The sequence below is a fragment of the Triturus cristatus genome, chromosome 3_2, assembly GCF_964204655.1.
Source record: "Triturus cristatus chromosome 3_2, aTriCri1.1, whole genome shotgun sequence".
NCBI classification, from domain to species: Eukaryota; Metazoa; Chordata; class Amphibia; order Caudata; family Salamandridae; genus Triturus; species Triturus cristatus.
Genome location: NC_140584.1, coordinates 956,837,378 through 956,862,341, shown reverse-complemented (window position 1 = coordinate 956,862,341; position 24,964 = coordinate 956,837,378). Strand labels below are relative to the sequence as shown.

At 45.5% G+C, this 24,964-nt stretch overlaps 1 protein-coding gene across 10 annotated transcripts in view; it reads left to right on the top strand.

Moving 5' to 3' along the window:
- SYNRG (synergin gamma) overlaps positions 1 to 24,964 on the top strand; it is a 501,862-nt gene that overhangs the window by 197,171 nt on the left and 279,727 nt on the right. For all 10 annotated transcript variants that reach the window (XM_085649490.1, XM_085649489.1, XM_085649487.1 and 7 more), the window contains one exon: positions 6,559 to 6,671. In XM_085649490.1, coding sequence (XP_085505616.1) covers positions 6,559 to 6,671 — 113 coding nt within the window. The remainder of the gene's footprint in view (positions 1 to 6,558; positions 6,672 to 24,964) is intronic.

The window sequence follows — 24,964 nt, the reverse complement described above, 5'->3', positions numbered from 1 at the left end:
TCATATTCATCATTGTCAAATGAAAACAGCAGCTCAGGAGGTTGCACAGGTGGTTTGAGTGGCATGAGGGTCTCCAGAGACGATTGCCGACGTTGAAGTAGAGAGGTTGATGTGTCCAATGGTAGCAAAGCCAGAATTGGAGCTGTAGCCGTCGTTGCCGGTGCTGAAATTCGCCGTTGGGCCGCCGTCTACGACGAAGCCACCGTCGACGACTAAGCCACCGTCGACGACGAGGCCAGCGCCGACGACGAAGCCACCGTCGACGACTAAGCAGCTCTCGATGACGAAGCACCCCTCGACGACGAAGCACCCTTCGACGACGGAGCACTCGTCGACGATGTCTGCTTTTTCTTATGCTTGATACTCGTCGACGACGAAGTTAAAGGCAACGTCGACGAGATGGGTCTCACTTTCACAGATACCAGCGTCGACGGTGAAGACGCCGACGACATGATCATTGCCGTCTTCAGAGACATAGATGCCGAGGTCGTCGATGTAGGTGCGACGACGGCAGCTCTCGTCGACGGAGGAAGGCGTGATGAACTAGTCGACGAGAGAGGCAGTTTTTGAGGTAAAAACTGCGCAGCTGGAGTCTTAGACGCCTGAGAATCAGATCTCGGGGGCGTCAGGGAAACAGGGAGACTCCTGTGGGGGGAAATCATCCCTCTTGAAGTTGAAGGTTCTCCATTTTTTTTTTTTTATAACATGTTTTTTATTGCAGCATTTTCAGCAACATAACCATCGGGGCAACCGGCACCCCCTACAGTCTCCGATCATATTCTTCGGTTCAGTAATGCACACAGCCATTCAGCCCACATCCCGGGGGCCGGGCGGCATATATAGACAGTTAAGCAATGTAACACAACTATCGCCTCCCAGCGGTGCCTGGATCATGCCCCATGGAAGCCTCTGCTTTTCTGTCCCAACAGCTACATTCCTCATCCAACTCAATATAGCATTACCCTCCCACCTCAGGGAACTCCCCCCCCCCCCCCCTCCCATCCCACCCCCCAACTGCTGCTGTTGTGGGCCCCTCCAGTGGTCCCTAACTCTAAGTCGTGCCATCCATCAGGGGTACATCTATTGTCCTCAGCCTCAAGGACCTCCGTTCTCCTCGCGCTCCCGTTCCGCCCGCTCGAGCCGGCAATCCTGCAGGGCCTGCTCAATCTGCTCCCATGCCCTTACCCACTCTAACCCCTTTTCATTGTCCGCCTTAATCGCTTGGCGCCGTCTGACTTCACTCTCGCATCTAGACCATTTTAATAACTCGGAGATCCACCGCCCGATTGATGGGCCCTCCCGGGACTTCCAGTGCCACGTAATCTCTCTCTGAGCCAGCATAAGCCCCATCGTTGAAGGTTCTCCATGCTGTTTCTTCACCATTTTAGGACGAGGAGAAACTTTTTGAGAGTCGGAAGACCTCTTGAAAGAGGGAGCAGTTTGGATAGAAGACACACTCTCCACATCAGAAACAGGATTTTCTGAAGTCTTCAGCTTCTGTAGCCACAGAAGGAGACGCCCCTCTCTGTCCTTCAAAGTTTTCTGTGAGAAGGTTCTACAGATTTTACAGTCCTTAACCAAATGTTCAGGATACAAACAATAAATACATTTTTTGTGAGGATCTTCAGAATGAAGTCTCAGTTTACCACAGCTCCCACAAGGTCTGAAGAGGGATTTCTTGGTTGAAGACATCCTAGACTCAATCTCTGTGAAATATGAGATGAAAAAACTGAGCAAGCTCAGGGAGACTCCCTTCACACGACGTGCGGTAGAAAATCCGAGAGCCTGAGTCTCTGGGGAGAGGGTTCTAGAGGGTGCAGACACCTGATTGGCTGGATTTGACCTAGAATATAACGACAGTGATATGTTATAAAGGTGACAAGTTGTCTATCCATGAAAACTCTATGGTTTTTTCTTTCCTGTAGGCCTAATAGGCTTATGTTATTACTACATTGCTTTATGTACCGTGGGACTCCCACTTCGACGACGGGGAATATTCAAGCATGTGAATCTATGAAAGACACCCCAATACTGGAGAATGTCACTCCTCTCCAGGTTTTCCATTTTGGACGGATGGGCTTGGGGCTAATGAAAGAGAAGCTGAGAGCATTAATTAAACCTTCAAGCTCTTTTCCTTTGCAAACTCAACAGTCAAGCCTCAGATTTGTGGTTTGGTTCATATGGGGCTGTGCAGTCTCTCTGACCCTTACTTCCACAGCAGCAAAGTAGGAGGGCCAGTAGTTAAGAACTTGAAAGGTAAGGGACAAGCCTAATTGCTGTCATTCCTTCACCTTGCTGTCACAACGTTTATGCCTTTTAGATGCTTTCCTGGACTACCCATGGGGGTTGAAGTGGGAAGCGCTGCCTAGTTCCTCGCACTCTTTCGTCTGCCACAGCAAACAAGGAATCAAACCCATGCTGTCTCTCCCTTTGGCCCATTCTGTGGCCAACTGGTAATAAATAAACTGGAATGAGTAGGGAATTAAGTTGTTGGGACTGGAAGCATCGATGTTCCCAATCTATCGTCCTACCACACCCAGAAGGAAGATTCTACAAGGTATACTGAATCCAGTCTTCATCCCCTGCCAGTGGTGATCCCAACTCCATATGAATGAGCCAGACCAGACAAATATATACTGGACTCTGGAAGACGCAGGATGTTAGGTCTCTATCTAGCAATGTGATTAGTCCCCGGTCAGTTATTATGCCCCTAGTCCAACATCAGATAGGACCCAATTGGAGTCCAACATCTAGAGAGACTGAAAAATTGCTGAAGAGATGGAGCAGGAAGGGGGATCAGCATCAAAGAAGAGCGAACGATCAGATGGTAGATTGGAAGGAACATAGGGGACTTGTAAGACGCATGGAGGAGGAGGCAACAGATCTGAAGGAGAGGAATGACATTGGGCCCCGGAGAAATATTATTTTGTGTTTAATAGGGAAACTGAACTTGTGATTTTGACTGATCTGTCTAGGAGCATTGCGCCAGTCTTTAAAAGGAGGAAACCATGTTGCCATTAAGGTTGGCTGATGTGTACTGCATCGGATTTGAGTCCAGGATTAGCTTATTCACAAAGATGTGGCCATTTATTTTGTCTCTGAACATTTACCTGTTTTCTCTTTATATGGTATTTCTATAGCATGAACTTTGCCAAAAGATAGCGGGGCGATGTTCATGGTCAAAGACTAGCATAAAGTCAACAAGTAATTGGAGAGGAAGCTGTGTTATGGACAGTTACTGCTTTGTGGTGTAGAGTTCTTGAAATAGGTGTGTGTGTGTGTGTATAACTCTAAACTAAACTGGAACAATATTAGTGCACTATCTTGATGGGTACAGGGATGATATTCCACATCTTTGGTGCATAGAAGGAAGAAAGAGGGCTTTCTTGTTTTTTCTTTTTTACACTTATTAGTCTGCAGTCTGATGGTGTTCTGGCTGTGGATGTGTTGAGAATCACCGGAGATGGTGAACTCGTCTTCAAGATAAGAGGGGTTGCTGTTCATGGTAGCTTTGTTAAGATGGCACCGGCCGGTAACGGAAGCTAGTGGAATTCCATCAGGATGAGGATGAGGATGATGTGATCATATTTATCCAGACTCTGGCTGAGATGTGCTGCATTGTGTAGGATGCCACTAAGGGATGCTAGTGTTGAGGGCATTACCATCATTCAGATGCAAAAGTATGAGTACTTGAACAGCTGTTCTGAAATCGCTTTCTCAAGAAATAGCTTGATGTTCTTTAAAAGAGCTGGTACTAGGCCATCTTCGTGTTTTTTGCCAGTTTGTTCCTTAAGGGTGAAGTTGGGCTCCAAGATTAGTCCAAGTGGCTTTGCATTCAGTGAAAGTTGAGGTTTGAAGCTGTTGGGGTTCATGTCATTGAGCCAGGTGTATACTGTGCCTTGTTTGTTGTTTTGGGAAAATTACTGGAATTCTGTGTTGGTTTGGTTGAGCTTCAGGTTGGTGCTGGACAAACAGGTCTGGATGGTGTGCAAGAAGTATTTGAGGCATTGGATGTCTGAAACCGAGGATACTTTCAAGTACTGATGTATCTCATCGGCATATTGGTGAATCCTCATGCTGATATCTGTGAATAGGATCATCGGTATAAGCGCAACGCTCTAACTAATGGGAACCTGGGTATATAACCTACATATAATAATCAAAAATAAATAATAACGAACACAAGATTAAAGTGATTTTTCTATTGATTTTTAGTTAATCTACAGCCCCAATTAATGTAATTGGTATTTCTAATGTGCATACAAAGACGTACACATAAATTAATCCGCCCAAGTGAAAAACACAATATAATCAAATAGCAAAAACAAAACATATGCAGAAGTAAAGAAATTAGTTTTTTATGCAACCGACACCTCTTCAGAGTGATTAATGATCTCAACGGTTAACAGAAAGTAAATAAGTTTGTCTGTTTATACTGTTGACTGCGTTTCGACCCACAACTGGATGTAGGGGTCTCATCAGGATGGAAAATAATGAAATATCCTAATGTTCATGTGCTAGAGAAATAGTGTTAGCAATGCTATGTGCTCATGTATCTCAAGGGCATGCCAAGAAACATGCCTGCGAAGTCTGTCCCGTAATAATGTACATGTAGGCGCATCTGCGCCGAGAACTGCTGGTGGGTGTACAACAAGGCGCAGTGGTTGGAGGGCCGGGGTAGCACTAACGACTCCTAAAACAGACCTTTGAGACCCCTCTCACAGCGTCTTAACAAGGCGTGGAGTGGTGGGTCCTGGAGAACATTAAGTCTCCCCAAGGGGTCCCAGAATTAAGAAGTTGTCCTCATTCACTACGACTGAGGATATTGGCTCCTTCATTCCTGTCTACAGCCACGCTGACTGAGCGTGCTTTACAGAGGCACAGGACCCATAGTGAGACTGATTTACCACTACCCTGGCCCTCCAATCACTGCACCTTGTTTGATCTGCAGCCCACCAGCGGTTCTCGGCTTAGATGCATCTGCATGTACATTATGTGTCGTACTTCACAGGTATATTTCTTGGCATGCCATTGAGATACATGAGCACATAGCATTGCTAATGCATTATTTCTTTAGCATATGAACATTTGGATGTCCCATTATTTTCCATCCTGATGAGACCCTTACATCCAGTTGTGAGTTGGAATTCCGTCAACAGTATAAACATGCAAACTTGTTTACTTTCCGTTAATCACTGATACCAATAATCACAACGAGGAGTTGTCTGTTGCCTAAACAACAACTTTATTTCCTTCTGTTTATAATTTTGTTTTTGCTATTAGTTTATGTTGTGTTTTTTAACATTTGAGGCTTATTACATCATATGTATATATTTGTATACACACCAGAACTACCAATGACGTTAATTGGGGCTCTAGGTTAACTAAAAATCAATAGAAATATCACTTTCATCTTTTGTGTTCAATATCATTAATTCTTTTTGGTTATTACATGTATGTTATGTGTCTGTGGAAGTGCTGATTATGTTTGGTGAGTGTCCTTTACACACTCCTTGTTACCTTTTTCATACTTTTCAGTCCTTATTGAATATAGTATTGCTATTGTGTGGTTGCCCATATGAAGAGCACCAAGAGGCTCCATTTTAGGGGACAGAAGACCATATGCAACCCTGAGGATGACCCGGAGGTACCCATGTGAACAAACTGGTGGGAGTTGGAAAGGTAGGAATGAAGGACATTGCAGGTGAATCAAATTTGAGACTCCAGGGTGCGAATAACGGTGGGATTTCTGACTGTGTCGAAGCAGCTGAGTGGTCCAGCAGTATCAGAAGACTGGGGTCATCAGCATCTTTAAAGAATTGGTTTGTGTCCTCGATATGCTGGCAGATGTTCTGTATGTTTTCACCGAAGAAGAGGTTGATGGCATTTCACTTCTCTGCGGAATGAGGAATTGGGTAGGCCCATTGCGTGGTTGATGCACTTCTTTTCCACATAATTCTAATTCTGTATGTTGCCGGTAACAGTACCCTTTAGCTGACCGACAAAACGAGCAATATATTTAAGTAGGAAGATTATTCATTTTTTCTTGTGACCATAATCTTTCAGAACCTGTAAATCCTTGAGTGCTCAGAGTTGCTAGATTTTATGCTCTGTTTTTGTATGTGAAAATCCAAGGTTTTTCCCTGTCACAAAACATATTGTCGTCTTCCTAGTCTATTTGAGTGCAGTGCCCTGGTCTACAAAAATAACTGGTTACCCCTGAAAATCTCCTGTTGGGATGTTGCAAATGGAAATATGTGGTATTCCTGTATTTTCTCCATCGTAGGTTGGTGAACAGTGTTTGAATAGTTGGGTAGTCATTTTCAGAAGCTATGGAGCAGAGTCATTGGTTTTGGGAAAAGGGCAGTTAGTCCAGCTTCAAGAAATAAAATTGATGGCACATCCACTAACTGTGGTGGCGCTCAGTGGGGCGCGGGAGTAAAATAAAGACTATTTCATTTTGATAAATATTGATCACTGAAATGAGATCCACTGTACTCTGGAATATACAGTTCGGCTGACAGAGTAAATTGGTATCATATTGTTTTCTATCTGCAGACAATCAAGGCAGAAGATGATGACTTTCAGGAGTTTCAGGACGCTTCAAAATCAGGATCAATAGATGACTCATTCACGGACTTCCAAGTTGCTAATTCACAACTGCAGAGCAGGTAGAGTGATAGTATTACCATCTAACCACAATGTTTCTTTGTTAATTGCTGTAAGCTGTTTGATTTTTTTTTATCATGTATGTCTGCCTATTATTGATTAGTCTTCATTGCTAGCATACACCTTTTAGAAATGCCCAAATTACACCTCTGTGATAACTGGCAGAATTCTCACTAGGGTTCTTGTGATGCACAGAGCTTAGTGCCTTCTATGCATGGATGCGCTTTTACGTTTTCAAGCTCAAGCGAGTCATACACTATGGTAAAGGATATTTACTATTTGACTACTTCCTCCACTCTATTTTGTTGATTCCTTTACTAAATCGGACGTACGTACTGTAGTAGCTTTCCAAATAGAATATTTTTATATATACCATTTTATACTATTTTAGTGGGAATGTCCTTGACCGGACACTGCAATTGTGAATAAATGTACAACTTCTGTATTCTTGCATTTATGTCCTATGATTTCAAATGCTGTACTGGGGATGTTGCACAGATTGTTGTTTTAGCGAATTAAGGTTGGTAACTTTGACTGGCATTGAAACTCTCCTACCTTTCTTCCTGTAGACAGCCCCTTGCTTCAGTGCAAGGTGTTCTATAGGCCCTGACCTACAATGAAAACTTGTTTTTGAGAGTTTTCACTTATTTCAGACTCAGTTGGCCTGATCAATTCATTGTACAAAGCCATCTGTTTGACAAAAGCTGCTATCTAAACTTAAATTTACATTGCCTCAAACTAGTTCAATAGAACCACAAAATCAACCATTTTACGCTTCGATTTATCTTTGTATGTTAGTTTGTAGAATATGTGGGTGTAGATATGCATGCTCTGCACACTGCCATCTAGTGTTGGGTCCGGACGATTACAACTTCTTTATCTTTCAAGACATTTGAGTCACAAGACCTATTGTAACTTTACCCTTGGAGGTAAAGCCTGTGTCCTGGTGCATTGCAGACCGATTGTTTTCTTCTGCCATTAGGCTCGGAAAATCCAGTATGCAGCACCAAGACTGACGTATTACCTGCCAGTTTCTTCTGTGCCAGTACTCCTACTTCTATCCCTGCAACCAGAAAAAAATCCAAGTGCCCGATTAAGTTTTTCTGCGACGCTCTAGACTTCCCTGTCATGACACAGGACACCAACAGTCATCTCTTGACGCACCATGCCTGCCAAGGTCTGGCCTTGATCCATCTTGGGCTCTATTTTGCAGAAAGCACGTAGGGCATAGGTATAGACCATTCACACTTCCAATTGTGCCCTATATATAACTCCATGTACCCCCAGAATCACCACTAAGGCAATAATTGCATTCTGCAATGTCTGTTGTACCTTCTGCTGCAAGAAGACCCTCCATTGTGGGTTCTCTTCAAAATGCAGCAGCAAGCTTCCCCGGAAACTCCCCACATCTTGTGACACGAAGACCTGCGCAGCACAGAAAAAAGAGCATGCCGGCCCTTCTGACATCCAGGCTTTTCAAGGAGGTAAGTTCCTGAAGGCATGTTCACTGAGGCCTCCGTGCAGAGACATCTTAAGGATTTTGGAGGCACTGGGCCAAACATAATTTGAAGCCCCCTGCCTAACAACTTTTAATTCAGTATCCACTTTCAGCTCATTTACCGCCTCAACGGCTTTGGTTATATCATTGACAACTCTGGCCAGCCCACATCTGGGCCCAACATTGGAGCAAACAGTTTCTCTCCGGCTGGCCAGCACCAGGAGAAACAAAAAGTATTAGTCTAAACCAGCGCGTTGCATGTGGTGCGGTGGACTGCCTCACCTTTTTAGCCCATGCATACGGAGAGTTTTTCTTTGTTTGAAAAACCATCTGTTACACTCCAGCTCCTGCTATGTGAAGAAAATCAGTGCCACCTGGAACAGCTTGCCCAGCAGCAGCTCAGGGTGGATGGTACAATTATGGAGGGAGTGTATAATGCACACTGACACATGGCCTACCTGCCACAAAATCGGAAAGACTAGTGGTTCCACGAAACCCTCTACAGCCAACTATCCGAGCCTTTCGGGTACAAAGTGCTGCTGGGTGCTTTTGTTAACTACACTGCATGTGCTGTGAGTGGTAGATATTCAGAGTAAGCGGTAGCAAGCTGTGATCACACCAACTAGGTGCAGATGCAATCACATAGGAAACCATGCCAATAATATTTGCTGCGCAGTAATTGTCACATGCTGAATAAAGACAAAGGCCAGTGCAGCCTGGCTGAGCCTGTGCACTTTGAAAGGTTAGCTGAATCAAATCAAGATAAGATAGGTATTTTCTTTAAGTCTCTCAGGCAGGGGGCCGGACAGGCTGGACAGCCTGGGCTGGCATAAAATAAGAAAGTAAGTAAACAAACTGGTTATATTTTAACTGTAGACCGTGTGGGAGCTGTCCTGAAAGGTTAATGAGGGGAGCCCCTTCAAAGGTGGGGGCAGTGGGCCTGAACCCACTTTACCCATGGCATGAAACCTCTTTTCATCCAAGGCCAAGGAAGAGCAAAAGGTTCTGGTGGAGCAGGCATTGCCCCAGGCTGCAGGCCTAAAAACAAATTTGACTTCTTGGAGTTTGGAAACACCCCAGTCGCCAGAAGATCAGTTTCGATACATAAAGCACCCTCTGACTGAAGTGGAGTACTGCTCTCGAGGGGGTCTGGCTTTAACCCCCAAGTCGAGCCGACAACAACACAAACTTCTGGGTCCCGCTACTCCAAATGGTATCGAGAAACCAATTTGACGTCCAGAAAGACTCCACCAAAAACTGACACACTGCACCACTCTTCAACATCCTCTTGCATTGGTGCTCTGGAAAATACTACCAGAGCCGATATCGATGCCAAACGCTCCACCATCAGTGAAACCAGAGACAAAGCCACCCTCCACACCAAGATTGGACACCATGGAAGGCTCCATCTTTGAGAGACTCTCTGACATCCTGGACGCAGCTGGCGGTGACACTCAGTGGGGACCCTGAGGTGACTGCGCCCAGGTTCCGTGCAGGACTTATAGCTGTGGCTAGCTGGATGCGTAGCAACTGCCTACAGCTTAATGCTAAGAAAACCGAGGTCCTGGTTGTGGGGAAGCAGGCGGAACTTTGGGGAGACCAGTGGTGGCCTTCTGACCTCGGGGTGTCCCCCATTCCAGCGGCCGAAGTTAAAAATCTGGGGGTGTGGCTGGATTCCAATCTTTCTTATACCAGCCATTCAAAGAAGACAGCAGCTACCTGTTTTGGTATTCTGCGAGGGCTGAGGTCAGTCCTCAAATTCTTTGACCCCCCCCACTCGGCAACTGGTGGTTCAGGCCTCTATTCTTTCCCGGCTGGACTACGGGAGTGCCTTGCTTCTTGGAGTCAACCAGGCTGAGGCTACTAGGCTTCAGAGGGTGCAGAACGCTGCTGCACGGGCCATTGTTGGCCTTCCGAGACGTGGCTCTGTCTCTGCTGTTCTGACCTCCCTTCACTGGCTTCCGGTCAGACAGAGAATCAAATTTAAGGCTCTCTGTCTGACATTTAAGATCCTGAAGCTTTCCTCTCCCCCTGCTTTGGCGGGCCTTATTTCTCCTTACGTCCCCACGCGGTCTCTCAGGTCTGAATCTTACCATCTGGCGACTAAGCCTAGGTTCAGGCTGAGTAGGATGGGAGGACGCTCTTTTCGTGTTCTGGCGGCTGATCTATGGAATTCCCTTCCTTTACATATTCGCGCCCTAAACAGCCTGACTCTTTTTAGACGCGCCATTAAAACACATCTGTTTGCCCCTGCTATCTGATTTCTCTTTTCTTGGCCTTGACCTGTTGTGTTGTGTACCTGATCAGGCGCCAGGACGCCCCTTCGCTGGGGCAGCTGTGCGCCTAATAAAAGTGAATTACATAACATAACATAACTCTAAGCAAAAACTCTTCGTTCCGCCCTGCCCCCCCAAACCCTGGACACTGGCATAATCCTCTGATTCCCCTAGCCTAGGACTGCTTCAAATCCTGAAGAAGAGCAGACTGGCCTTTGAGGAGGAAACCTGTTTTGAACCGTCCACCCCACCTATCCCAAGGAATTTTAGCACTGTCCTCACCTTTGCCTCTGTTACCACTGCCACTACCTCTTATTTCCTCACAAGCCACTGACTTGGACCCTGGCATTACTTGCCCCTCACAGACCCATACAATGATCCCTTCCTCCTGGGGAAGATGAGATCCGTGAGAGGACTATAAGCTTTGGTCCCCCTGTCCTTGTCCCTTATCTCACTAAGGCCCGTCTCACAACGATACCACCGCCTCTCTTTCAGTGATTTCAGAGGGGTGCCTAGCTGAGCTCTTACAATTTGCTCTACTAAGAGTAGACTATAAAATATTGGCGAAAGTATTGGCAGAGCGTCTAGCACCGGTGGTTTCAGGTGGTTTCATTGTTGGTCCAAGGCGATCAAAATGGTTTCGTTCCTGCCCAAAGTACCTCCCTAAACGTACGGCGACTATTTAGGATAGTGACTGATGCTCCTCCACAGTGGCCGCGAGCAGGATGCTTGACATTAGACTTGGAGAAAGCATTGGAGTCTGTGGAGTGTCTTTTTTTTATTTTTATTTGCAGTGCTAGAAAAGTATAAGCAAAGTATGGTGTTTCTCCAGCTGGTTTGACTACTATACACCGAACCATCAGTTTGGGTCAGGGTGGGTCCCTATATATCGGAAAAGGTCTTAATACTGAGGGGAACCAGACAAGGATGCCCCCTGTCCCCGCTACTTTTCTTGCTAGCCAAAGAGCAACTAGCAGAGAAAATCCGTATAAAACTGCAGGAGGACATTCCGCTGGGAGATGGCATGCACACAGTGTCATTATACGCAGATGACTTATTGGTATATGTCAAAGACACTGGTAGAATTCCAGATCAACTAGCACAAATTCTTAAGGATTTTGCCACTTTATTGGAACTGAAAGTAAATATTGCTAAGTACTGCCTTTACCCATTTAGCGACACAATTCAGGACCCGATATACGTCCTCAACGGGATAAGAGTGCAATGGCAGGCATACACGTTCCAATATCTGGGTATAAAGATATATAGACAGCCTGCGGACCTAATCGACAGTTATTTGGGAAGAGCGTATACTGCAATCCGTTCCCAGATAGTATTCTGGAGCACTGTTCCGCTGGCAGTGAATGGCAGAGTAGCCCTGGTCAAAATGGTGGTTCTCCCATGATTCCTCTATTATTTTACGAACTTTCTGATTTATATTCTCTCCCCCCCCCCCCCCCCTTCCTTTTCCGATCACTGTGAGATTACTCCAAGACTTTATATGGGGCATCACTCTACATCAAGTAGCAATCAAGAAACTATATGTGCCCAAGCACCAGGGAGGCCTTGCAGTCCCAAATTTTGAACAATTTTACCTGCCCGCACAACTGCAATGGGTCGCTGGATGGCTGGCCGACTGGCAACATGAAGACACTGCGTCAACAAACCCACCCTATCATCTGATCGCAGCATTTCACCCTACCACGAGAATCAGACGGCCAAAACCGCTGCTGCTTGCAGTGGCATATAAATGCTTTCATGGAAGCCTATACTTGACCCGTAGTGTCGTGCCGTATGCACCGTTGATGCCTATAGAAGGAACACCCAGGGGCCAATCAGCAGTGACCAAGACGGAGCTGCGAAATTGACACGAGGCGGGGATCCAAACCATGGGAGATCTATACCGAGATGGCATGTTAATCCCTTATATGGCATTAGTAGACAATGATGAGTTACCCCCGGGACAGTTTCTCTTACACCAGACATTGATAGCTACCCTTACGTTTAAATTGGGCGATTTAGCAAAGGAGCTGCAAACACACTTCACAAAGCAATACATACATGGCATGGGACTAGGTAGGTAGCTCACGCGGTGGTTCGCGGCCCCACTGAGGCAGCATACTGCAATTGATTTGACCTCACTTCGAAGTCAATGGTGTTGCAGGGATTCTGCTCATGCACAGGAAACCAGGACCTCAGTGAATTGCGGTGTACCAAAAACTCACCTCAGTACCCAGAACCCCTTATCCGACCAGCATCAGTGTCTCATTCGCTCTTCATACCATATAGAACCTACCAATGATTAGACAACCCAGAACATGCGACTTTAGAGTACTCTCAGGAATGGTGGGAATCAGCAATATCTGTTCGTTATTATTTTCATATCCGTCCACAACAAGAGTATTCAGAGACACAAAGTTTAAAATGTTTAATTTATAAACTACGTGTCCTAAGATACAGTACTTTGGCTAACATAAGCAGACAAATGATTAAAATTAAAACCATCAGCATTGTTACAATACCATAGAAAATGAAGGGAGAAATCCTATCACAAATGACAGTGGAATACAACCACCCTCCCTTCAATAGTAAGCTGGTATTATTAGACTAATAGGTCGCTTGGTTTGAATGGGGAACCCCATACCGTAAAGATCTGCTTAGGTGAATCACATCACAGGATCAGCTTTGCTCCGCGCCTGGAAAAGTTCTTCTCCAGAATGTGTCTAGTGCATGCAAACTGCAATATTAAAGGTGCTCGACTTTCAGATATTTGCAGCTGTGTGCGTGTTATGGCTAGAGCGTGGGCCGATCAACCTGAACTCAAAAACATACATTGTTTGGTGACCCAGACTGTTTCTGCACACAATGTTCCGACCAAGGTCGCAGTGCACGTCTAGGTATGTGAACAACAGACAGTTCTCATGTGAAGAAAAGGCAGGCAAGCATTTTTCAAATAATATCTATCTGCAGTGTCGTGTGCAAAAGCAGCAAAAGTGGCAAGATGGCGTTTCTCACATCTAAGACGCTTATGCTAACTTAACAATGTATGCCATCTAAAACTCCACCTCCACTACACCCTCCCTTGATAGGACCTCGAACTACTAGGGATACCATTTAAGGAATGCACAGTTCAAGTTCGATAGAGCGGAATCAAGTGCCTGAATTGGAAAACCATATAACAGTGAGTGAATGTTCAAAGAAAAAATAATAATAAAAAAAAAAAGCGTTTAAAAAAAACCAAGGAAATTGGAGGGGAAAAAAAAATGTGTAGTTCGTATAAGGAAAGTTGGATGACATCCAAGTTAATCCATCAGCGTGTAAGCACAGTAAGTAGCGACAGCCTCCAAGAGGAAGTCATTGGAACGGTCTGCAAAAGGTTCCGCCATCCAGTCTAACAAGGTAAACTAACATACATGTTCCTCGACAACAGGAGCCTCTAGCACCATCAGAGGACAACTTCGTGCCAAGAAGTCACACGCGGCCGTACCGATGTCCCAATTTCCCAGGACTCCATGTGCCGCTCCACAGGCCATAATCCTGACACCAGAACAGTCCAACTCATGAGCACTAAGGGACTCACCAGTCGATCATAATCCGGGGCAGGAGACACCGAGTTTGACAAGCCCAAATCCAGAGCCCATTCGAAGGGACAATCTAGGCAATGAAAAACAGGTTGTACGCAGGTAAAGTATGAAAACCGGAAGGACAATCCATAGGCTATGCTTAAAGTGGCCAGTGGCAATGTTCCATAATATTCAAGCATCCGGTTATGAAGATGGAGGAGCCGTGACAGGCTGTCGAGTGGCACAAACTGTGCAGCCATTGTGCAGTAAGCAGACCAACAGCAGCACACCAACAGTGAGGGCGAGAATCAACGGGAGTCCGCCAAAGACGCTGGAAAAAATAGAATGAAAAATGCCGGTATCACACCAAAGATAGTTTGGAAAGAGGTCACGAGGCTGGAGCCCACAACTTTGAAAAAATGCAGCCAGTTGTAGACGAGGCATTAAATATGGTGTGAATCGGAGCACCGAAATGAAGGGGCAGATCAGTATTTAAAAGCGCATGCACCTCGATGCGGGTGTTAGCAACGTGAAGGACAAATGTTGCACGGGCAGAAGTCAGAGCGACCTCTTTTTGAGACAATAGAGCCCTTATTCTGCTCATCTTGTTGAGCTCTGCTTTCAAGGTTGGGATGGAAGGCCAGATGGAGACATCCAGCCGCCCATGCGGGGGTGGGAAAAGGACATTTTTACGGCAAACTACTCATTGTGATACAGTCACAATGTAGAGAATTCCAACTAGCATCCCGCAGCAAGCCTCATTATTTAAAAGCAAATAACTACCGTTAGCCAACAATGTAAAAGCGGGCGTAATAGCTGGCACTGGAACCCCTTTTAGGATGCAAGCTAAATTCGGTGCCTGAATGTTACATGCACCATGCAATTGGATGTGTCTACAGACTACCGAGTGATCAGGCGTGGAAGTGCATTCCTCACCTTTCAAATAAACTTCTTTCCCTTCTCTCATGCATCTGTATGTAAAGGGGAGTGACCAAACTTCATGCAGGAAAGCAGTACCCAACGGTTCATATCTGCTTAGGGCATAATGTTTCATGCACGAACTGAACTTGAACAAAGGAAATGGCAAAGTGATTAACCCATGGATAAGCCACACAGTTGAGTTCAATTCGGCCACAGAGAAAGGCAAAGGTGCTAACTTTTCAATATGCAGTAACGAGTATGTTGCATCCTTCATGGACATGAATTGCTGTTTCGCAGTCGGATTAAATTGAAGGAATAAGGAAGATGTATTCATGTAGTCCCAGGGAACTTTCCCAGCCTTTAACGTTTGCAATGTCCATGCAAACTGCATGATAGAACGCAATTGATTTTGACCATGATATAAAACAGACATATCATCCTGTACAATATCAACAACAGATGAAACAATATTATCTAATGTGTAATTTCTGGAAAAAAGGGTGTTAATGCTATTATCGATAACAGCTACCACTTTTTCCATATTGGCTTGATCAATGGCTCTCAGTCTGGAAGCTGCTTCAATTTGCGATAATTTCCAAACTTCGTTATAAATAGCATACACCCATCTCTTGGACCTGCCACCCACAGGACCCTTAACAAAATCATTCAAATCTATTTTGTCATTTAATTTTGATAAATGAAGTTTAACAGATGCCAAGGTGGAATGTTGCAGCCAGTTCTGACATAACTTCCCTACAGAGTAGGTAGTAACTGAATGGGAAGATTCAAAGCGCGGGTCTACGCGAATCTGCGTATACCCAGGGTTTAGACCCAGAAACCGGTGTTGACCAGAATCTGAGCTTCTCTGCCATAGCAACCACCCTTCACGATCAAAATCAGAAATGTTGAAGGATGTATTAGTAATGTTTGACTGCAACTCTGTAAGGGACAAATCTGTATGATTATCCCAATTAGGATAAGCACCCAGATCGGGAATAGAAGGGGAATTCAACTTTTTAGAAGTGGCCAATCCAAAGCAGGTGGTTTGAAAAATAGAAGAATTCAAAAACATGTGGTTTGGGATGAGGCAGGCCCGATGCAAAGCTTCTGTTCCTCGCACCTGCCACGTCTTAGAACCCAAAACAGATTTAAGATCAATAGTAGCTTTCCACAGGTCATAACCCCCAATAGCCAATTCATCCATAAAGGATTTGGAATACAATAATTTAGTGTGTCAGCCGCACCTTCGAGGCAGACTCCGCTGCTAATTTAAAATAAAAGGCGGTAGGTTCTGAAACACTAAAATCAGTGAAATATGCACATTTTTTCACCAAAGTGTTTGAGCTGCCTTGCCAGGGCGCCGGACAATGTTCCCATTGTGTATAATTTACAAAATTCCTAAACGTATTAGCTTTATTTAGGAAATGATTGCCATAATGTTTATAGCAAAACAGATCACCATAATTAGCAGTGTCTAAATATAAATCTTCAGCATCAAAAGCAGCATAATATTTCAAATCAGAAAACAGTGCTTCTATGGCCTGAACGTCCCAATCATCAGATCGGATGTTTTGTTTCACAACCTCTCCCATAGAAACACGAAGGACATTTGGAACATTAATAGCCTCAGTGGGTCCATGAATTTGAAATTTAACAGCATCCCACACAATCCCATCTAACACAGGCCAGGCAGTGATATTCACAAAAGTCTGGTCCCTCTTCATGATGTGTGATGAGGAGGGGGGGGCCAAAGTTCCATCCATTAGTCTAATTGTAGATCTTCCTTTCAGGTAGTGTCCATTTACAAGACGAAAAAATACCCCCACAAATCCAATGGACATAAACAAAAAAATGCATATGAGCACCAGCCAAATGTAAGTCCAAGGGGGAATTAAAAAAATGTCTTTTAAACCAAACAGAAAAAATAGAAACTTTCGATGGAGTACTGGAAGTCATAGAATCAGTATCAAAGGAGGAATTTGACTGGTTAACTGAGGTAGATTGTAAAACAGACAATGTAACCTCTGTGGGATAAGCATACTCTGTATCTTCAGGTGGACCACCAGCCGGTGGTGTCAGCAAAGGATTAGTAACTGTATGCATCTCGATGGCAATATCGGGCATGGTGGGAGAAGCCGGTGCCAAAACAGACTTTCTCAGCATCGCAGGGCAAGAGACCGCTGGAGTCATGCTAAGAAGAATCGGCCACTCGCTGTAGTTTGACATTGTCAATTGAGATGTACCTGTTATCCTTGCGACCAGGAAGTGGAGGTAAAATGACTGTTCTTGTACCCTGCACACCAAGCACTGGAACCGGTGCACGATAAGAGGGGCCAAACTCCTTCTTGTTCTCCACCTTCTCACGGACCAGGTCACCAACTCGAGGTAGCCAGCCGACTACCGGAATCTGAAGCGCAGCATCAGATGTGGAGGGCAAGTGATCCTTCGCAAGACTGTCTCTGGTCTCTTGTAGATTCTGTAATACAGCACAGTGATCATCTACGTCAAAGGGAGCGGCTGACGCCGCCATGTCTAGACCATCAAGGTCCGGGACAAACATTTTTATGCCAAAGAGCATCATGTATGGGGTCCGCCCACCCAGAGACCTTCTAGGGAGATTATTAAGTGCACGTTGGACATTATACAGATGGACAAACCAGTTTCGTCCAGTGCCTAAAACCCTAGCTGTCAGAGATTGCTTTAAGTCACGGGTCATTCGCTCCACAACACTATTACCCTCCGGCCGGTATGGAGACGAAAATTTGACTTGGACCCCCAAAGATCTCATGGCTTCTTTGTACGCCTTAGAGGCTAACGCAAGGCCCTAGTCAGAATGAAAAGTTCTACATGCAAAAATTCCCACAAAGACCTGCAAATCCCTTATGACAGTTCGAGCATCAGCACTCCTTTGCGGCCATACCCAAAGAAAACGTGTGCACGAATCCACTGCAACTAAGCTATACTTGTACGCAGTATCCGAGGAGAAAGGACCGCAGTGATCTAAATAAACACACCCAAGTGGTTTATTCGATATGTACAACTGAGTTTGCGGCGGGCGCGCAGCAGTCGAAGGTTTAATCTGCTGGCAAATGTCACAATCAAGAACATAAGTGCGAGTCTGTTTATACAACCCACGCCACCAGTAACGCTGTTGTAACAGAGTAACAGTAGCTGACAAGCCGGCATGGGCAGAGGCCATCCCTTCGTGAGCCGCTGTTATCAAAGAACGTCTGCAGTCCGCGTTGGGAATCAATCTGTCACCACCGTCGTTAATTCTCACATAGGAACTTTATCAGGACTTAAATGATAAGAGTACCGAGAAGGGAAACATCTGGGGTAATTACTTCCCTTCTCTGTTGCAGCAATAGCTGCTAAGTTGTCATCATCGATCTTACTTTTGGATCTTGTAACTGCTGCTACTAAATATGTGGCCACTGCTGTTTTCGCTGCTTCGTCAGCCAAGCTGTTCCCGACAGCGTGGACACCAAATCGTTGGTGACCAAGAGTGTGAATTACATTCACAAGAGGCAGATTCTGTTTAAGTTCTGCTACTCGAACCCAAAGCATTTTATGCTTAATTGTGCTACCTTTTGGAATCGCGATATTCATTTTGAGTCCAAAAGAATAGATTGTCGTTTAAAAGACTCAACACAGTAAAACGAGTCACTCGCTATAAGAGTAGTAACCCGAGGATCAGCAAACTCCGGTGCAAGCACCAGAGCACGAAGCTCTGCCAACTGTGCGGTACAATCACCCAATGACTGCGTATGCACGACATCGGACTTGAATTCTCCATTCACGAAAGTACCCGCTACAATCGCGCAGGCCGTTGAATAGGCATGCTTCGATTCAGTCGCTGGTTGCTCCGAACCGTCAGTGTAAATAACACAATGGTAATCTTCAAGCGGGCGCAAAGACGGAGGAGCTGGATGAACAGATTCATACTGCAAGTACTCCTGAGTCTGCAATGAGGCATCAAAGATATAAGTGACATCTGGCAATGTCAAAGAAGTGGCCCATTGTATCCAACGTGGATGCAACGCTTCAGAATTAGGTACACTGGCTTTCGTCACTGCCTCCAGAGCAGGATATGGTGTAACCACCAACATGCGTTTCCCTTGCGACAGCGCTCGTTCTTTAAGAATCGCCATCTGCACCGCAGTCACTTTTTCAACCGAGGAAAAGCACAGTTCAGCCGAAGTGTACAGGTGTGGTTTGTAGGCAATGGGGACTGTATCGTCCTCATTGAACGCTAAGTACGTGAAACCCACTGTGCCCGGCACAATTGTTATGACCAGGTTAGTGTGGTTATCACGTGTCAGTAAGTATTTCGAAGCAAGAAGATCAGCCTGCAGAGATTGCAAGATAGCTGAATGCTCAGGCTGCCAGCTTGATTTGGAAAAAGTAGGTTGTACCAAGGCATATAACAGCTTGATACGCTGGGCATAATCGGGAATGTACGTACGACTGAAATTGAGAAAGCCCAGCGAAGACTAATTTTTTCAGTGTAGTGGAGGTGGAGTTTTAGATGGCATACATTGTTAAGTTAGCATAAGCACGCAAGAATGTGCACTTCTCCAGAAAGTGAGGAGCTAACCCTCTACCCTCATTGTTGAGCTCGTAGCCCAAAAACAAGACTGTATACTCTGCAATGTGAGACTTCGCAAAGTTGAATTTGGAACCGAAGTCTGCAAACATGACAATGATGCGATCAACGCGAAACAGATTCGGCCATAACTCGTCGTCCTTGAGATAGATATCATCAACATACGAGTGCGCATCAGGGTCAATGCTCTCCAACAGAGAGACAACACGTGCGGCAAAGACGCCAGGGCTGTTTTTGTAGCCCATTGCTAATCTCTTAAACTGTTTTTGTTTGCCGCCAGAAGTAAACGCTGTCCACGGACTACTAATCGAGGACATGTTATGGCTATAAAAGCCATTGGATATGTCAAGTGTGGTTTTAAACCTTTTTCTCACGAGACTATCGATGAGAAGCAGAACTGTGGGTATTCTGTACCGCGCATGTCCGACAGGGAGTTCAAATACCGATAATCCAAAACTAGGCGGTACGACCCATCAGGCTTCGTTACAGTGAATAAAGGATTATTCATTGGTGACACACAAGTTTCAATAACTCCTTGATATTCCAATTGGTCAAGGATTTCCGCGACGTGTGATCTAGCTTCGCGACGCATGGGATATTGGGGCTGTGACTGGGGCATAGACCGTAAAGGAATCTCATGGCTCGGAGACAATTTATCCCACCCAACTGGAGTACGGTACAAAGCAAGCACCTGAGCCCACTCTTCGGCAAACCTGTCAGCGTGCTCCCTTGGCACTGTGTGCCCAAAGGACAGGAGGATTACCTCCTCCCCTCTAGGAGCATCGGAAATGAAAGCCGGGGGCCAGTCCGCCTCCGCTAAGAGAATATCATAGGAAGAGGTCAGATTATCCCAAAAATCCCTTGTATTGTGCGTTGTATGTCACCTTCAATTAAGAGGACTATGTCATATAGTCTGTCAGGGGGAGCCACTCTAGTATCAGCAGTTTCTACAGTAATGAACGTATCAGTTGCTGTCGCCTCCAGATATGGACGCAGTGCTTGCCGCACTACTGTTACCTCCGCTGCGCTGTCGAGCAGCGTTAGTGCCCATGTCAGGTTCCGAAGCTGCGTCCACACTATCTGTGGCATACCTCGCTGTTAGTGCAGCAACTTTCTTCTTCTGAAACTGGGGACGTTGACGTGCAAACTCGTCCTGCTTTCCTTTACCGTCCGGCTGACGGGGTTGCTCACGTCCTTGTTGGGCACCCCGTCCCTTGCCACGTTCTCCGCCACCGGACTGTGAGGCCAATGTTTCCTGTGAAGAACGAGGAGAACGTTGTTCAGTAACCTGAAATCTATCAGGTGACCTAATACTAGTGCGATCGCGCAAATCATATGTGCGTTCACCAGTCGCCTGTATCGGGGAGGCAGGACGAGACTCCTGTTTCTGTTGCTGCTTACCCTGTTTCTTTGATTTCCAATTTTGTTTAGGAAAATTTGGACGATCGTCTTTACCAGACGAACCCACCTTAGTTTGCTGTTGTATGTCAGGAATGACAATGGTAGGCTTAATCCCCAAACTACTGCGGCCAATAGTTCTATAAGCCTCCGCAATAATTTTAGGCAACTCACGGGGATTATCGAGTTCCTCAACGAGGGCTAAACCATTAGCCACCTGAAAGTGTACCACATCCCCCTTGCTATTACCAAGGACGAGAGTGGCAACTACGTCGAACACGTCGACAAGCCGCATCCCCAACTCGACCGCCGCTTCCGGTCCGTGTTGATCTTGAACACATTTAATAACGGAGGGAACTACGGCCATAGATGGGGTGCCGAAGCACTTAGAGTAAACCGCTGCAAAAACTTTTCCCCAGTTGTCACAATCGGATACCTCCGGGACTAAGTCTTTCTGCAAACTAATGATGAGATCCTGTGTTTCTCCACAGGAGTGTAGTGCGGGAATACTGTCTCCAGCTGGTCCAATTTCTCAGCAAGCCAATCAGGCAAATCGTTCTTATTCTGGGGGCGCTTGCCCATTACCGAATTAACCATGACGGGACTAATGACAATCTTGACTGGGCCAGCTGGCTGACCCGCAACAAACGGTGCCCCCACCTGTACGTTGCGAGAGACGTATTGCACCAAAGCCCGATATACAGGAATCGGCTGTATGGAGGACATGCAACTCATCCACCGCAACATTCAAATAACGGGGATGAGGTGTAAATCCGACCAGTACCGGCCAAGTGGCCCCTGGAATTGACAAAGGGCCCATTCGAACCGGTGTAACCGTATGGGGAAGAGCGCCATTAAACCAAATGCGATGCTGCCAGGCTGAAATAGGAATCTCCTGGGTCCTATACGGCGTATAATTAACTGGGATCCGCGTGGGAGTATAGGAGTGAAACATATCATCCTCCGCATTCACTGCCGGCATAGTCACCCAAGAGTAAAACAACTCGTAGGGGTATAAGGCATCGGCACTCGCCACAAAAATAACAGCCATCCCATCATCCGGTACCCCAAACTGCGTCAAATGACGTCACAGAGGTGTCCGGCTATGCACTGCAATATCGACCACCATATGGGCACAGAGAAGAAAACAATGTGTAGTAGCACAAGGGTTCATAAATATAAAACCTGTTTGATTAACAAGCTTGATTGAACCTATCGAACTAATAGGTAGGTCAAAACCGTCACTCCCGCTATCCAGAAACAAGAGTGAGGGTGTCGTGGACTAATATAAGCACTACTAAGGCGTCTCAAATATAAAGACCAAATGTTATGTGCGCCATGTTGCAGGGATTCTGCTCGGGCACAGAACTATGCGCAGGAAACCAGGATCTCGGTGAATTGCGGTGTACCAAAAACTCACCTCAGTACCCAGAACCCCTTATCCGACCAGCATCAGGGTCTCATTCGCTCTTCATACCATATAGAAGCTACCAATGATTAGACAAACCAGAACATGCGACTTTAGAGTACTCTCCGGAATGGTGGAAATCAGAAATACCTGTTCGTTATTATTCTCATATCAATCCACAACAAAAGTATTCAGAGACACAAAGTTTAAAATGTTTATTTTATAAACTACGTGTCCTAAGATGCAGTACTTTGGCTAACATAAGCAGACAAATGATTTAAAATTAAAACCATCAGCATTGTTACAATACCATAGAAAATGAACGGAGAAATCATATCACAAATGACAGTGGAATACAACCACCCTCCCTTCAATAGTAAGCTAGTATTATTAGACTAATAGAAGGTCTCTAGGTATGAATGGGGAACCCAATGCCGTTAAGATCTGCTTAGGTGAATCACATCACAGGATCAGCTTTGCTCCGCGCCTGGAAAAGTTCTTCTCCAGAATGTGTCTAGTGCATGCAAACTGCAATATTAAAGGCGCTCGACTTTCAGATATTTGCAGCTGGGCGTGTTATGGCTAGAGCGTGGGCCGATCAACCTGAACTCAAAAACATACAGTGTTTGTTGACCCAGACTGTTTCTGCACACAATGTTCAGACCAAGGTCGCAGTGCACATCTAGGTATGTGAACAACTGACAGTTCTCATGTGAAGAAAAGGCAAGCAAGCATTTTTCAAATAATAACCTCTATCTGCAGTGTCGTGTGCAAAAGCAGCAAAAGTGGCAAGATGGCGTTTCTCACATCTAAGAGGCTTATGCTAACTTAACAATGTATGCCATCTAAAACTCTGCCTCCACTACAATGGGAACAGGGCATGGGTTGCCCATTCACAGACAGGGAGTAGACTTCAGTATTAGAGAGCCCGGTGCGCATTCCCAGAAATTTGCAACTTCGCCAGATCCAGTATTACGTCACGCAAAGGGCATATCTTACACCGGCCAAAATTAACCAATACTCCCCTCTCACAGATGCTGACTGTTCGTGCTGCGCCCTCAGACGCAGACCTGCTACACATGCTTTGGAGGTGTCCCTGCTTACAAATGTACTGGACGGATGTAGTGAGCATGCTGACTCTGTGTACAGAGCGTATAATTCTGTTTGAATGGCACACATACATTTTACACTTATCAGAAGCGCCGGAGCACCAAAGTAACTTCTAGATTTTTAGATCTAGGCATGATAGTGGCCAAGCGGCTAATTACCACGAAATGGAAAGCGCTGGCACCCCCCCCCCCCCACATACTAGCATGGAGGTTCTCCATGCTTACCTGGGCAAAGGCAGAAAGCGTGGTTCTCCGTACGGAGGACACCATAGGCATACGTAAAATCCCAATAGCAGCACACTGGGATGCGATACTGACTGAATTAACGCACATACACCGCGCTCCCAGCGGGGACACATATATGCCCGATCTGGCAAATCAAGAAGACGCACACGAGTAACAGAACGTACCCGGGTTTGGTAGGCAGGGCAAGAACAGTGGACATTTACCACATGCCCCCTCCCCCCATGGGTAAAGTTGCTGAGTAAGTCAATATCAAAGTGATCCTCTAACAAATTGACATTGGAAGGTGATGAAGGTGGGGGGTCGGGAGGAACTTTCAAGATTTATTTGTTTACACCTGTTATGATTTATGTTGTCCCTGTTGCGTTATCACCCGCCTCCATAAGATGTCACAGTGACTATAACAAGTCATAGTAATGATGGGCACTGGTCTCTAAAATCACAAGCAAATGTGCAAGGCACGGACAGTGCAAACATTGCCTCTAATGACCAATAGTTTTGTACTACTATCTATCATATTGCAGAATATGGGAAATGCCTGTCAATCGTTACTCACTACTGTCGTTTGACCTGTTGCATAAATAATTATGAATCTTTACAACGTTGTATATGTAAAATCTACTGACAAAATATTTGAAAACTCAATAATAACAGATTTTTTAAAAAAAAGAGGAGTATACTATGGTAATCCTAGTATCTTCCCATATCTAACACTAAAATCCAGTTTTAGACAGTCCATGTATGCGCGACAAACTCTGAGACAGAAGTCTGGAAGAACAAACCTGAGCTTTCAGCAGTCAGACAGTTAATACACACATTGTTTTGGTATTCTGTTTCCCTACTTTGAAGTACACCCCAGATGTTCTATGTAAACCCAGAATACCCGTCAAGCACGCCTTGACACTTCAGCAGGATGTGACACTGTGATGTTAACAAGAGATCCGTTGTGATGGAGGCTGGGCTGGCTGGGGGGGGGGGGGTGGAGGATGGAGAAAGAAGGCTATACACATGGTTGTTAGCTGCATCTGCTTGTGACATGGCAAGCCTCTTTGAAGTTAATTATGTCCTTGGACCCAGCCCACAGGCTTTTCTGTCAAGGGCGCAACTACACCTCCCTACATCCAAGGTCATTTGTCCCTATCCTGGGAGCAAGTTCAGACCTCATTCATGCCTATTGAAATGCTAATTACTGGCTAGCAGAAGTGGGGGATCGAAATGCAGATTTAGCTTGAAGCACGGCAAATGTATCTTTTTAAAAGGTAACTTCTTTCTA